This window comes from Fringilla coelebs (genome assembly GCF_963513975.1).
Source record: "Fringilla coelebs genome assembly, chromosome: 13".
Lineage (NCBI taxonomy): Eukaryota > Metazoa > Chordata > Aves > Passeriformes > Fringillidae > Fringilla > Fringilla coelebs.
Window position 1 is genome coordinate 9,176,120 of NC_140039.1, and position 16,451 is coordinate 9,192,570.

The following is a 16,451-nucleotide window of genomic DNA, read 5'->3' on the forward strand; positions in this document are numbered from 1 at the left end:
AAACTGCATTTATACTTCAATGACCTAATGATTAGAATCTACATCTTTTAGAGGTGTGTACTCTCAAAGCTAAATTTCAGAAGGAATTATTTATTAAGTAAAGATTCCAAAGACCTACAGGGAAAATAGTTACAAACTATATAAAATTACTATACGAAGTGAAAAGAAAGAAGATCTCTAAATAAAAACACACAAAAAAACCAAACCAAAATTATTGGATTGAATAAGTAGCCAAAAATGTACCAAAAATGCCTTTGCATTATTATTGTACTAACACATCCTTAAGTTTAGTGTTACTTTAAGAGTCAGAAAGGATTAACTGGGAATTATTTTGTTAATTAGTGTATGTGATCATTTAAGCCTAAGAAGTTGTTCTGAAGTATTCAGAAATCCTTAATCATCAACAGGTCTGTTGTAACAACATTCTGACAAATGAAACCTTCCTGTTCATGTTTCAGCATTTCAGGGAACACCTTGACAAACTTTTTGCAAAAGGAATTGGGATGCTGGACATTGCTTTAAATGAAGCTTTCAACATGCTCAATGAAGTAAGTTCATGCTTTTCAGACCCTTTTTGTTTTTCACCTCCTTATTCTTTTCCCTTTTTTCAACTGAGTTTATATTCCTGAAAATGTTTTAAAATGTTTCCTAAAGTATAATTATGTATTTTGTGGAAAAAATACTGAAATGTGTCAGTCTGCTGGAAGATGAAAAAATGTCTTTTGATTGAAGGATGTGCCTTGGAAATAAGAGCTCAAACCCAAATATTCTCAAAAAAAGTTTGACAAGTGTGCCTGCCTTTATGCTGTGTGATCCTAGATTAATTAATGGTTCTAATTCCTGTGTATTCATCTTGAAGGGCAATATTGATTGATTCTTTTCCAGGCATAAAATCCTAAAATGAAAAAAGGAGTATCTTCTTCCACCCACTGCTCATGTGTTCAGTTAGACAGTGTGGAACTAATGCCTTCGTGTGGTGCATGCCAAAAATGACAATGGGAAAAGGTGCATGAAGTAAAGGACACTGCAGGCTGTTTGTAGAGGTTTTATTAACAGTTGTGGGCACCAAATAGAGTCTTGGGAACCAGAAAAACAGTGTGAATGCCTCAGTGCCAGAGATGTTCTGTGCTAGTCCTCCAAATCTATGTAAACTGAAAAAAAAATCACATTGCAGGAAGTGAAAACCTGACACAAGATCTGTTTTGCTTTGGTTTAAAACCTGTGAGGTAACTGAAGTTATAATGATGACTGTGATATAAAAATGCCATAAGATAATCTGTTAGGTCTGAGACTAAAGGGATCTGGCATCCCATGTGCTGAACTGTACCCATGATGGGAGGTCTGTAAGATCATGATGGGCTCTGCTACCTGTATGTTCAGATCTCTTCAAGGTGCTCTATTTATTGCTTCTATTTATACTTGAAAATGAAGTTTCAAATAGGTTCAACCCTTCTTGCATTCAAACTTCCAGAAATGCCAGCATAAAAATACTTCCCATTTTATCCAGGCATATCTGCAGTGTCTCTGGGAAATTCAATTAAAGCCAACTAGGCCAGAGGAAAAGCTAAATCTCCCCTTAGCAGAGTACAGCAAACCATTTTCCACTTCATCTACAGGATGTGACCTTTATGTGCCAGCAGCCTATTTGAATTACAGGTTAACTAAGGATGTCTTTTCTTCATTAAAAAAAAAAAAAAAAAAGAAAAAAAAAGTGGGTGAATGGGGAGGGGGAAGGAGCAGGGGGTGGTATAGTAAAGGAAAAAACTGGATAAAGCTGTGTGTTCCACCAATAGTCTCTAAAGACTCTGGCTGGATTTTAAAATGGTTCAGGGGTTACACTAATTAAACTCAGTCAATTTTGCCTTGCAATTACCTTTCAATATTTGCTGTGGTTGTCAAGACTTGAAGATTTCTGCTACTGATACCTTTGAAAAGCATGTTTAAAAATCCACTTCCAAATTCTCTCCAATTGTCAATTTATGCAGTGTACATTATACAGAGGAAGAATACAGAAGTGCTTGGTACAGTAGTCAGACACCTACTATGTCATGTGACAACTGCAATTATCTCTTTTGGTGACAAATGTGCTCTTTGAAGTGATTACCTTTAAAAAAAACATAACCAATTAAATAAAATTCTGTGACATTTCAAAGACTGTTAATCACAACCAACTGCTGTAAATGTCAGGATGCATTGAAATTTTTGCTGCTAACTGATGAATCACTGAGTTAATTGTAGTTCATCATAAGCCCCTTGTCATTGTTATTATTATGGAAAACACTTTCATCACTCTTGCTATTCAATAAAATTAAAAGTTTTAGACAAATATGAGAAGATATTACTCATCAGAGTATTTGAATTTAATATCATTCTTCAAAATATTCAGATAACTGTGTAGAATAATGCAGATGCATACAGAGCGGTGTTTGAAAGTAAATGTACAAAGGCATTTCCCCTTCATTAATTTCTCTTTTCAGATACCTTGTCACTTTTAAAATATATTGTCCGTGTGAGGAAGATATCCCTAAACAAAGTATCTTCACTTTTATGAGAAAAAAGATGAAATTTTTTGGAGGACTTTTTCAGAAAAAGTGGGTTTTAGAATTTGGAAAACAGTGAATATGTAAGGGCAAAGAGACTGTGGAAAGCTTAAAAGACAGTGCTGTTGGTAGTCCAAATCAAACCAGAATACTCTGAATAATTTTTCATGACTGCAGGAGCAGTCAAGAGTCCTGGAAGGTAATTCACCTATGAACATAGGGACTGCTTTTTAAATTGAACCACCCTGTTCTGGGGCACAGCAAGGCTGGGGAGGTGGGACAAGGTAATTCTTGCTTGGCTTTCTCAGCATTAAGAGAGGGAGATAGGATGAGGCCTTGCCTGGCCTCAAATGTGATAATGTACATGAAAACGACAAGTAAGTAATTGTAATATCCCATTTATTGACGTTTTCATAGATTTTTTTTACAGTGCTCACACAGAGAAATTAAAAATCAAATAAATTAAAAACTTTACTATTTTTTTTGTCCCAAAAGATGGATGTTTCACCAAAGTTCCTTGAATACATAAGGTCATACACAGACAAATAAGAACCTATTCTGCAACCAAAGCAAATGGAGACACGTGGATTCAGACTCAGAGCACCAACTCCATAATGAACAGATCAAAGCTCATATTATGACAACGTGTTTGCTCTTTGACAGGAGAAAATCCCATTTGTCTAAGGATGAAGCTTCCTTTGCTTATGCCAGAGGATTGCTGATTGCTGTCTGAGTACCTGTGCTCAAGTACTGCACTTCAGCAGCCTGAATTACTTCTATGTATTCATTTTGGTAATAGGAGAATCTCAGGGTATATAAATATGAACTGGGTTCTCCCAGATAAATATTTAAAGGAAAATAGCATATGGAATGTAATCCTGAGGGAATATGAATGAATGCCATATGAACAGTCAAATGTCTCTCAGGAGTTGTGTATCCCCCTTACCTCTCAGGAAAATCCCCATTCGTTACTTCTTTTTGTGTAACGTGTTCTTTAAAAATGGTACTGAAATCAAAGCAAACCCTGTGGATGCATCAATACTCATCATCATCTATCAGAACCAGGGGAGTGACATTTTAATTTTGGGTAGTGCTGCATTTATGTATGTTTCTTATTTTTCAGTTCACCAAGAACATAAAATCTATGATAAAATGTTTTCAGCCTGAATATTTTTGACTTCTTCTGAGGATGCTAAAGATGTGACAAAATCCATGTGTGATCCTGTCTGTAGTCATGTAACAGGGATGTGCTGTTCCTAATGGTTGTTTCCTTTTGCAGTTCAATCACACAGGACAAGGAAGCATTTGCAGCCAAGCCATAATGCTGATCACTGATGGAGCTGTGGACACATATGATACCATATTTGCAAAATACAACTGGCCAGACAGAAAAGTAAGTGTGTTATCACCTTTGCTGAATGGGAAACCCAAAGCTTCATATCCAATCTAAAGAGTGTATCTATTGAAAAGTCAGTAACAATCTTTCTAATTACCTATAAATTATTTTGGATCACTAATTTTAAAAAAATGATGCTTATATGTTATTGCCTGAGGACAGAGATGGCCTTTTACTGTTGTAATGGACTTAGGTTAATAAGATATAAAGGCACTGTTTCCCTCCAGGTTATGTTTCTGAGCAGTATATAATCTTCTCCTGAAACACATCATTAAGTATGAAAAAAAAAATTTATTTTTTTCTCCCAAAATACACATTAATAACTCCATGCTTTTTCAAGCTACAGATGGGTATGTACTATGGACAGCGAGTGGCTTACTATGACAGGACAAAGAGCAGGTGTAGTAATCAGTATTTTTAATTTCTTCATTTGGCAGAGTGAGGGATAGATCTGATAGTTGGTAAGATTTTATGAAAAATGTATTTGGCTCTATGGATCTGTATAAAGAAATTCACCCAGAGTTAAATTACCTTGTTATATAGCAAGTGGAAATTTCACAGTAGGGCAGAAATGCCTCGAATTTACCTGATGAGGAAGCTCTAGTGGGCCTTGTTTCTCTATGTGAAATAATTTTCTTCTACATTTTATCCTCTGCTAAAGCAAGTTTAGGGACTATTTTAGGAAGTTTTTGTAGTTCTTTGCCACTTTATGTGCCTGTGGAAGCAACAACCACGTGGTTTGAAGTGCAGTTTGAGCAAGTAATTGATTCATGTGGTTGTGCTGCATGGGGTTCTGTATTCTGTGGAAAAGAAGTAGCTGTTTTAATTTTCAGCTTTTAGTCATGTTTCTCTTCTATAAAATTCTGTTTATTTTCTGAGTGACTTCTATTTCTGTTTTATGCAAATATAGTATCATTCCACTGGAAAGAAGGCCTAAAAGCTGAAGGTTTTGTGGCCAGTCCTTCCTCTCTTACTCGATGGGATGCCATCTAATTTAAGTTGTTAAGCCCTCAGGTATTCCATGAGAACATTTTAGTTTATCTAGCAAAAACTGGTGTTGAAGGAGATTCTCAGAGTCTCTCAGAAGGATGTGCCTCTGGTGCTGCAAATTCTTATTCTTTGGAGTTGGTTCCTCTCTTAAGAAGAGACTCTGGGGAAACTCTTATCGCAGGAAATCAGCAAGGAAAGAATTCTCTGAAAGAGTCAGCTAAGTATTTTCACAAAAACATGTGTTGTGTATCTTTCATGTGCTAATCCACAGCTCTATCTGAGATAACCCTGCTCAGCACAGCTGTTCCAAAGAGCAGCAGGAGAAGTTTCCATTGGGAATTCTTCTGCAAAGGCCCAGCATCAAGAGTCCTGCCTTGTTCAGCAAGGACATGATGTCTGGGGAGCAGCTTTTAGTTAATATTCAACTCAATATTCTACTCAACTCTTCTAAAAATATTTAATGTATTAACACAGCCTTGTAAATTGTGTTTTAAGAAACATGGGGGGAAAAAAAATCGAATCTTTTTTCCTCTTTATAGCCTGCAATGTTTCAGCATGAAAAATGTAAAAGATTTCCATATGTAGGCTTCAATGCATTAGAGCTTTGAATGTCTTTGTTAGATTTGTTATTCTAGAAAGGAAGGCTATTGAAAATGCAATATCCTACATATTTGCAGTGTTAGTGTGCCTAGGAATTATGCATGCCATGCACTTGAAATTCACTGCCTTTGCATTACACCCTCTTTATTCTCTCCAAAGCTAGTTTTTATATTTATAAACTTCACCTTTGAACTGTTTGATAGTCTGTTTTTTTTAATGTACATAATTTTCCCTATTATCTATGTATTGGCCTGCCATCTTTCTTATAATTTCTGTTTTTCCTGCATTGTGATACTGGGGTGGACAGTGGTGGAAAAGGCAATAGCTCTAATTGAAGTAAGTGCTGAAGTTTTTGTTTACCTCAATTACCTGGTTAGCAAAGTACCAATTTCAGTTAGATTTGATCTAATGTTAGATAACAAAAAATAGTTTATAATTAGTTGCAGCATAAGCATTTTGTTCTCTTATAGAAAGGAAAGAAATCTTTATACAACTGTGAAGACTTTAAAAGTTTGTCAGTGAGAATCTCTAAGAAGGGAGAGTGAATACAAACTTACAGGATATAAACACCAATTCATGTTTTCTTCCTTTTTCCAAGCCATTTATATCTTTGCAAAAGATAGCCTTAAAAAAATGTATACATATATATACAGCATGTAAACAGGGAAAACAACACTTTATCACATATTATTGGAGATATATTCTGCCGAAAAACTGATTAAAAATCATCTTTCTACTGATAATGCATTAAAATAAAATTGTGTTGCAATTATTAGGAAAGGGAATAAAATGGTTCCAGTTAAATCCCCAAAGTAGCTTAAATTAAGCAATTGAGTGTTTTGAAAGAAATCAGCCTGATTTTTTGTATGAACTAGGAAATTATGACCATCAAAAGACTACTAAAAATCATCTTCTGGACTGTTTCCCTGAAAAAAGGAATGCTTTCATTTTACTGGGTTTTTTATGAGTCTCTGTCTTCCTCAGCAAAAGGGAAAAAAAACCCTAAAATATTTCCCCATGTTTACTTAGTATCTTCTGCTACTTTAAATGTAAATCTGGTAGATACTATTTTTATAGCACACTATATTTTATTTATATGACTAGTTGTTAACATCTATTTCCTTCTTTTTATGAGGCCGTAGGTGCAATCTTAAGGAGCTGATTCTCACGCATTAGAAATGAGTTTCTGCTATATACATAATTTTTCTCATTCATGAAACTTACATTCAGTACTTTCCAATTTCTGTGATTCATTCAAGGCAACTCTGCCACGTGAAGTACCAAAATGGGAATAATTAATCCATGAGAGTAAATAAATCTACACATCTCATATAAAAGCCCAGCTTTTCATCATGTAGCAGAAATAAGCATTTCAAAGGAATTGTACCAAGGAAATGTTTGTTTATAATGAGAGCTATAATATAGTTGCAATAATTTTATTTTTTTAAGATGTCCTATTTCAGGAGAAAGCCTTTTAAGTCTCAAAATACTTTTTGATGTCAGTTGTACCAGAATCACGCTTTTATTCTACGTTACTGCTCCTACTATGAGATCCAAATGCATTATCAGAAACCAAGAAAAATACTGCACTTAGGTATTTCTCTAAGTCCCTTATTCTAATTCAAAAGGATGGAAGGCCATGGGTAGGGGAGGCAGGCAGACAGATAGATGTGACTACATGGAAAGACGGTGCTTCAGGTCTGCTCCCAGAAGATAGTACCACTAATGATCTTTTCTTAAATAAAACTGCCCTACTTTCTTTCTAGTGGAAAATTCCAGCAATAAACAACAGAAAATTCCATGAGGATTAATCTTGTAAATGTTGCTGAAATGCCTTAGCACATCAAAAAATGGAATTATGATGAGATTAGAGATATTAACTGAGCGTCAAGCTTTGTCAGGTTCTCAGCTGAAAGCCATTTTAATCACTAATTGAAAATTAGTAAACTTGGAACAGAAAGCATCTACTTAAATATTATTTAACACATTTTGACATTTTAAATATAGCAAGACGGTTCTCAGAATCTTGTGATGCTGCAAAGGAAAAGAATGCAGTAAATTCTCTTAGATGAATTTGCACAACATTTGCATGAATGTGTAAGGGAATAATTTTAAACCCTATTAACTCACAACTCCATGAGGCCTCATGATGTTTTTTCTCTACTGGCTAAAATGACCCTGTGCTTGCATATTTGAGGGTCTTTTTCTCTCCTCAACTTCCCATTGTTTTTATGTGGCTGTCAAGTTCTATACTTCTACAAAACCCATCTACTCCTTGTTTTGGTGAAGCCGAAAAGCATTTCTTCTATAAACATGATGGAGAGCAGAGTCTAAAATCTCATTGATATCAAGGGGAAATCAGTATTTCAGTTTGGGTACAGACTTTTAGTATTCCTTTTGGGTCAATGCAGCACTCAGGTGGCCAAGGGAGATGTCAGCTTTGTGACCTTTCATGACTTACGGCAACCAGAAAGAAATGTTCTGCTCCCTTGGCCTGAGAGGTCTTTGCTTCATGGTGTTGTACCATATGTAAAACCTGGAAAAGAAAGCAAAAGAATCATTGAATCATTTGAACTTTATCCTCCCCTTTGGGTGTGTCTTTGAGTCTGAAATGCATTTGCTTTCATAATTATCTGAAACAGCTATATGCTATGGTAAATATATGCAAAACCAGGAGCACTAATTCCTTACTAAGTCAAGTCAAATGGAAACCAAAATCCCACCTAAAGTTTCCTCATTTTCTAGAATCAAATCCAGATAGAGAATCTGGGATAAAAATACCTCTGTATCCAGTTACGTTGTTATTCTGTAGCCTTTCTTTTTCTGGGCAAGTCACAGGGAATAGAACTTCATCTGTCTGTCTCCTATTATTCTGAGGCTCTGGGTAGAATTAATTTTGTATGGCACAGAAATATTTTCTTTATGCTTATGAACCATTACAACAAGGCAGAGATTTAAGATGGTTTCTATCAGTGCAAAGGCTTCAAGTAGGGTGAATATAAAGCATAACTGCAATAACATCTTTATCCAACTGCTAAATGATTATGGTGTAGAAAGCCAGTGCTGCCCAAGTCTGAATGGAACTGTTGAAATTACAATATAAATAGTTCCATGACTTTTAAGTGTTTATACCTAGTCTTACATCTGCTTTATAGGAAAATTTCACAGTCTGGCAGGTCTCTGGATCTATATACAGTACTAAAAATTATAATTGAATCCAGAGAGCAACACCTTGAGATTTGCTGGATTTAGATTTGGTTTCATAATGGAATACTAGATTTGCAGGCTGTAATAATCAGTTAATACCTCCTTAATTATGTGGGACTTTCATGCATACCTTTACAGGATCAGTATTTATGGTACATTTAATAATATATGGCTTTCTTAAATAGTTAAGAAAATACTTGGTCATTCCTGGTGAGAACTGGTCACTTGGTCACTAAAGCTCTTAACATCAATCCAGTAATTTATATTAGTAATTATATTAGTAACTTCATTGATATTAGAGATCTATGAAATAAATATTTACATTTAATTGTTCTGTCTCTTAAATTTTTTTTGCCAGAAACCTATTTAGTGAGTTTATTTATTGATCCACAATCTATTGGCTTCAACTGCTGTATATACAAAATGAATGTCTGAGCTTTGGCCATATGTAAAAATCCTCAAACATTTAATTTCTGCCATGGGACAGGAGAGGAGGCTTTCCATATCCCCCTTGAGCAAAGGAAGATGAAAACATGGCATGAAAGCTATTCTAAAGAAATTAATGGGTGCTGTGAGAACAGGCTACAAGGCAATGGGTGGCTGTGTCGTGGCACTGCAGTGGTGGCAAATCATCTTTCTCTTCAAGTCTGCCATCCTCAGGTTACAAACCCTTCTGCAGAGCCTTAACCAAGTCTGCAGCTTAGGAATGAGGCAAAGTTGGCAACATGGAGCATTCACACAGCAAACTGGATGTCTCATGTGCAGTCCTGTCTGGATGTTATTAAACTGAGCTTCTTTCTGAAAAGGCTGACGTACTTTGGAGGCAGATGCCATTGCTGCTACACAAACCTGGTGCTTTATTACTGGTTATCTCAAGAACAAAAGAAGGTCCAGACACTTTATAGGCCTTGCAAGCTATGATGTAACTTATATTAATTACTTACCTTTTTAGGCTCTCCTGTAGTATGATAAAAGAGGGGGTATGAGATCAAACAGAAGTTTTTGATTTCAGGATAAAAAGGAACAACTCATCATAGCTAGATTCCTGCCCCAAGTGTGATTTCATTTTGTGAAAAAAAAAAAAAAGTTTAAAAAAGGTTTTATTTTGCCTTATTACTTCTCCTCTTAAAGAGAAAAATAGGTGGGTAGGTCCTCTTTCAGTGAATTTGTTTTTTGGTCAAAATTACCATAATGATTTCTGCAAATTTGTCACTACTGTTTTTACTTGAATTCTTCTATATAACTCCGAGTAGTTAAGACCTCTTCTTCAGTCACTTGTCAATTTAATTTGCCACGAAGAAACTTCCCCTGAAGTGTTTAAATTGAAAGAAATGGAGAGATGTTTTTTGTGAAGATAAAGGTAATTAAATATTATCCTCAGGGTATATATGGATTTCCAGAGGAAGGATTACTGCTTCATGTATACAGTCACTTGTTGGCTAGAATCATGGAGGGGCTAATGCTTTCTGAATGTTTGAAGACTTTTAGATGGAATGATAATTTATACCCATTGAAAATTGCATATTCAAAGTGCCCTTACTGTGCTAATATTTGTAATATAATCAGAAATAGATACAAAAGTGAATTAGCCATGAGTCATACAGAACACCTTATAAATAAGGCACAGTCTAAATGAGAATAATCCACTATTTGAAACAGATTATACAAAGTACTCTTTGGGAACTCATGAGTATCAGTAACACAAAAATGATTCCTTTTCCTTGTAAAAAAAGAAGATAACTTTTATGTAGTATGTAGACACAGAGAGATCCAAAATTTGAGATAAAATAGGTGTTCATAAAACATGCCTAGATGACTACAAGTAATCACTATTTGCCTCTGGCATAAAACTCCTTGTGGCTGAAATGTTTGGCTGATGGCCATCATTAACAAGAGAGACCAAAACATAAGAAGTAAATATCATCGAAAGAAGCTGATATATTATGTATTCTGTTTACTAAACAAACCCCAAACAACCAAACCTTCTCCTGATATTTTATGTGCTGTAAGGTATTAGTTTTTCAAAATTATCATGCCAGGAGCAAGACAGTTAAAGTGGGCATGGTAATTGCACAAATATGCCCATGTTGTTCTGTGGACTATGTCTATTCCTGAGGTAATGTTTTTTGTGAATAATTGTGTCATCTGCTTAAGGAAATGGTGAGATCATTTATTCCTTGAAGTTCTTTAACAGCATAATAAAAACTGTACGTTAGTTTGTGTGGTTTAAACTGAGAAATGCTGCAGTTATCCTAAAAGCCAGGATTCCGTTTATAGACTGTTTTTAATTCTCTTTATAATGTATGCATCTTAAACATACAGACAGAAAAGAGATGTTGAAGTTTGTCAGAGCTGTTCTATTTTAGATGAGTATCAACAGTCTCTGTAAAATATCAAGAATGTATATTGTTGGTTGTTGAGTGACCCACCACCAAAAAGGTGACCATAACTGCATATATATAAAATCCATTTGGCTGCACTGGACAATAAAGGAATAATACAGCACTCCAAACAATTATTTTGGATTAATAAAATTTAAAAAGAAAAGTATAGATAGTAAAAAAAAAAGTCAAGGTTGGGTTGGATTCCTGTTTAGAGTTTGCCTTTTAGAAAGAGTTGAAATAATGTGATTTTATATTAAACATTACATTACAGCCAAGAGTCATGGTGAACACTACGTTGGTGTAAGAGATAAAACTAGGGTTATGTTCACTCATCTCTGGTTCCTCCACTAATAGCCTGAAATTAGGATATACTAGATCTGCAAACTTGCTCAATTGGTATTTTCTGATCTGTAGAGGAGAAGTTACAAAGTAAAAATTTTCACTGACTTCACAAACAGGGAAGAGTGAAAAATTCACATATATTTTTGGAATAAGTTTTTAAAAACTGTATTTATGATGTCCTGTTATAACCCTTTTTTCAAAGTGTAAGATTAAGCTTGAGTCAAAACCAGTATTGTCTAGTGGACAAGCACTTAATAGGATTAAAGATATTTTGATGAGTAAGAGGAATGGGCTCAGTTTGATGCAGGAGTAGAGAAGACAGTCCTGAGGCTTGAAGAGGAAAATGGGTTATTGCATCTTCTCCTGACCAACAGGTCAGACTCCTTGCTAGTTCTGGTGGGGTACAGCAATTCCAACAGCCTGTGAGCAGCTGGTAAGTACCCTGGAAACCACATCAAAAAATAACTGTTTTCAGACATTTTCTTCTGAGTTCTGAATTATATTTCTACCTTGTTTGTATGATCCATTCTTAGTTCACTCCTGTATCATTTTTCCCTAAATGTAATCTTCATACGCTCCTATTTTCTGTAACTCTCACTGTATTAAAATAAGCCATAGTGTGTTGTTTCATTACAGAGGGAAACTTTAACTTCTGTTGGATATTTACATTAAGCTGAGAAGGTTGGTAAATTGCATGTTTAAATATCAAATCTCAGGAGATGTTTGGAAAGGGAATGTTACAAAGAGAGGAAGTTAAATGTTTGGTATAGTATTCTCTTGCTGGCATCCCATTACATACAGCAAATGGTATTTCTTGCTCATTTTACTCTGAGAGGCCAAATTCTGCTGGTTTGGAAGTACAACAGACGTTGTTTATATGAAATTATTATTCATATATACCATTTTCCCAGAGTACCTCTGTTATCCTTGGTGGTGTCTGGCTGTGGAACAATCCTTCAATGCATGCACATATATCAAGGCAGTAGGAGAGATCCATTCCATGCAGGGGCTCATATATGTCTAGTTTAGTATTCATTTCAGTGAAATGCTTACACATGTGAGTTATTACATCCCTGCTAACCAAAGCAATGGATTCAGGCATACATTAAAGCGCTTTACTGAATTAAGAACTAAACAAGTTATCCAAACAGTCCCATCTTTAGAACTCTGGTGTGGGTCTGCTGATTCTTTCTGAGCGGTTGAATCTTTAACTTTGTTAGTGGTTAGGCATTTTACAGAATACCCATTTAAAGAGCACTGTTTGTTTATCTCACTGTATTTATACCTACTTTTTCTAAACTGGCATAACAGCATTAACTGCATTCTGAGACTTCTGCAAAACATGGCAGCCTCTGTAGACTTAACTTTTGTGTTCTGTTCCCATGTGCAGACATCTGCTGCAAAACTGATAAAAACCTATTCTGTTCTATGAGGTTCTAAATTCCATCATCCCATAATCCTCTCTACTACCCTTACCATAATTGTCTCTGTGCAGAACTGACAGAATGGGATTTGCACATCTGAATAAATATGTTCTCTTTCTGTGGGACACCATTTGTGCACTGACTTCTCTTAAGATTTCAGTTCAGTCACAGAGTTTCCCCTTACAAGTTCTTGAGAGCTTTTTACTGGATCTTAACACTGAAGCTGAGTTCAGTGCATTGTTAGAAGACAGAAATCTTTATTCTGCCATCTTACATCATAAGACATATCTTGAGAAAACATGAAGGATTTTTAATCATCCAGGACTTGTTATTGAAGAAGGCTTTAAAATCCATTGTAGTAGTAAAGTGTATATGTCAATGACTGCTGTTCAGCATGTTATTATGAAAATAGGAGCAGCTATAAATATTTATAAAACATTTTGAAATGTGTATTATATGGAGGTTCATAAAACAGAACACCTACAGAGTCTGGACAATTCAAGACAGAAGCCACTTATGGGTTTGTTTTCCTGGGAAAATGTTTCCTTCTCAAATTGTACAGTCAAGCCCCTTAGCTCTCATGCATCCATAGGATCTGGAAATATTCAGCAACTTCTGGTATGATTTTAATGTTCACATCACCTATTTTAAAAATAAGCAGAAACAAACTATCCCTGTGTGAGGAAAAACGCCACAAACACCCTTAGAAAGATGAATACTCTCTGTTGTCATCATGCCTAAAGAAAAATTTGGAAGTTTGCATGAATGGAGAAAATAGACAAATATTCTAGGCAAGCTGGGCAACCCTCTTGGCAAGAATAAAGTATGATTGTGTTGTAAAAAACAGTAATTTTTCTAAGAGTTTTAAATCTAATTATTCAGTATTTCAGCCTCTGATGAAAAAGAATTCTTTGGGGTTTTAATAATGTCTAAGGTAGTATTGGATATTGTCTGTTTCTGTGCTTTTTAACTGATTTAATAATAGAAGATAGTAGGACAAACACAGAAGGTTTCCTAAGAATAAAAAACAAAAGATAGAACAATACTGGCCTTTCAATGAACCATATTTCAGTTTAAATCTTTAACTATTGACGAAAAAAAGAATCCTAGGCATTTTTTTCTATTCTATTAACTTAAACTCTGAGAGTGCAATTTGCTCATCTTTTGAATAAGAAATGGCTGAATCTTTCATAAAATGAGAGTTTTGTCCAAATACTGAAACATCTGTGGTAGGGATGGGTGAAAACTGTAAACATTTGCTTTGGCTAGGTTTGCATCACATTAGGGGGTGAGTTTTCATAAAATATTCATGCTACCAAGTTTTATAGGCACAAAAATTCATGGAAAATTAATTTCATCCTGTATGCAAAAGTGACTCTGGTTAGACTCTCCTTCTGTCCATCCATTTCTTGTCACCTGCAATTGAAAAACGATCCCTCATCAGTCCCCAGTTTGTGGCAGCACCACCAGTGAAACCTTTTTGCAGTTACACTGCTGGCAATTCTGAGTGGGAACCACAGAATCTGTCTAGGGAATGCAGTCAGTCTGAGATTCCCATTGTTTTCTGGTGCAGAATGGTTTGTGTTGTGCTGGAAAGGCACAAACAGCCCACCTTTCAGAAATTACCCTGGGCTTTGACTGAGACCAAGTTCTTTTCTCCTCCCTGTCCCACTGCCTCTGCTCCTGTTCTGTGCGGTCAGCAGGGTCACAGTCTGTGATTCAGGCAGGGAATCACAAGGATATCAAATTGTCTCCTCACAGCTTGGGTGGGCTCTGCTCCTCAGAGGCACTCAGAGTGCTCTCAGTGCAGTTTCTGTCTCTGCTGGGCCCATTTTTGGGACAGCCAGTGCCTGAGCTGGCTGTGCCTGGCTGTACCAGCAGATCTTGCTCTGGGCTGTGCTGTCCTGGCAGGTCACAGCCAGGTGGGCAGCGCACACTGCCCGAGCTTGGATCCACACATCAACGCTGTGTGCTCAGCTCTCCTGCAAGAACTTCTTTAGAAAATGCCTCCAAGCAGAGATCAATAGCAGTTCTCTCTTTGTCTCTCACACAGGGGGCAATATTTGCCAAGACAAAAGATCCTGTTAGCTGCCTTGTGAAATGAGTTTTCATTTTCTTTGCTGGAGGTAGTTTCTAGCGCTGTCTCGTGTGTTATTCAGTACAATCCTGTCAAAATGGGAGTTATCTTCTATTCTGGGACTTGTCACTGATTCCATGAAGAGTAGTACCCACAGTATTTATAAAGCCAATGGAACTGTTTAGAATTTTTTTGAAAAGCGTGACAGAACTCAGTCCATAATTGAAACTTAGCTTACAAATTTAAACAAGAAGTTATATCAGCATAATTCTAATAACTATGACAATAATTTATAAAAAAGATTTTGATACACTTAAGCAACCAAACCCAAATTTTTAGAAACTATTCAACTGTACACAAAAAGCATGAGGAAACTGTGAGTACAGAGTTTTTAGCACCATATCTGATAATACTGATTTTCTGGCTAAAACTTTTACTGGCTAAGTACATTTTGACATATGGCACCCCATTTTGAAACAAACTGTTTTATTTTGGCTGACCTAAATTCTCCTTAAAAGGCCATGTATGGAAACTAGAGATGAGCCAGACATCTGAGGATGCCTTTGTGGTACATCATATTTGTGCCATTTCAGACAGAAAAATGCACTTGGCTCTGAATTTGTGTGCAGCAAGCAATAATTAATAAGCCATTGGACCATCAATATAATTGGTGGGTGCTTCCCTATGGTTTTAACAGTGTTATATACAATAATCAGTTGTATGCAAAGGTGGATATCAAAATGAAGTCTTTGTGCTCTGCTTGAATTAGCAATAGGTAATAATAAATACAATTTTCAAAATCAGAGTTTGGTTCATTATAAAATCCTCACATACCTTCCCCAAGTGAGCAGACAGGGCTAGACTGAGGTCAGGCAATTTTTGGTCACATAGCAGCAGGGATGCATGGAATGTCTTTTCATCCCCCTGCCCCTTCACAGCCTTCACAAAAGTAGCTCAAAATGGTCTCTGCTCCCAGGCAAGCAGATGACAGTCATTAATCATTGGCAACCAGTCAGAACATACTTCTAGGCTGACAAATATTGAACCTTTAAGTGCATTAGCAAATTCCTTTCCTGAATCCCTCCAGCAAGCTCCTGAATCCAGTGAGGGAACTCTGACAAAGCTGTGCCACTCTGCACCAGAGCCACTTTCAGATGTGCTTTTCCAGAGACTCACTTCCATAGCCTCTAAGAATTATCTTTAAGGATAACTGGTTAGCAGGGATGGATGGGATCTGTGCACAATGTAGACCACAGGGACTCTCAGGAAAAGGAGAGGAACTCAGCACAAAAGTGCTCCTGTTGTAAAAATAACCACAGCTGCTTTTGCTGAGGAGGGGGAAAATAGTTCAACTTGAGCTCACTCAGCTCTAAGGGTTGTAATGCTGCCATATTGCATTTTCAAAACTTCATAATTCATTAAAAAACTGTCCATCATTTAGTGAGAAATAGATGAGTAAACACCTGGTTTAGTCATGGTTTATTGTGCTGC

General features: G+C 36.1%; 1 protein-coding gene across 1 annotated transcript in view; it reads left to right on the top strand.

The window, feature by feature from the left end:
• The window catches only part of CACNA2D3 (calcium voltage-gated channel auxiliary subunit alpha2delta 3), a gene marked incomplete at both ends in the record, with an annotated part of 376,309 nt that overhangs the window by 188,999 nt on the left and 170,859 nt on the right, over positions 1–16,451 (top strand). Inside the window, 2 exons of the mRNA XM_084214355.1 lie at positions 459–548; positions 3,820–3,933. Of these exons, the coding sequence (XP_084070481.1) occupies positions 459–548; positions 3,820–3,933 (204 nt within the window). The remainder of the gene's footprint in view (positions 1–458; positions 549–3,819; positions 3,934–16,451) is intronic.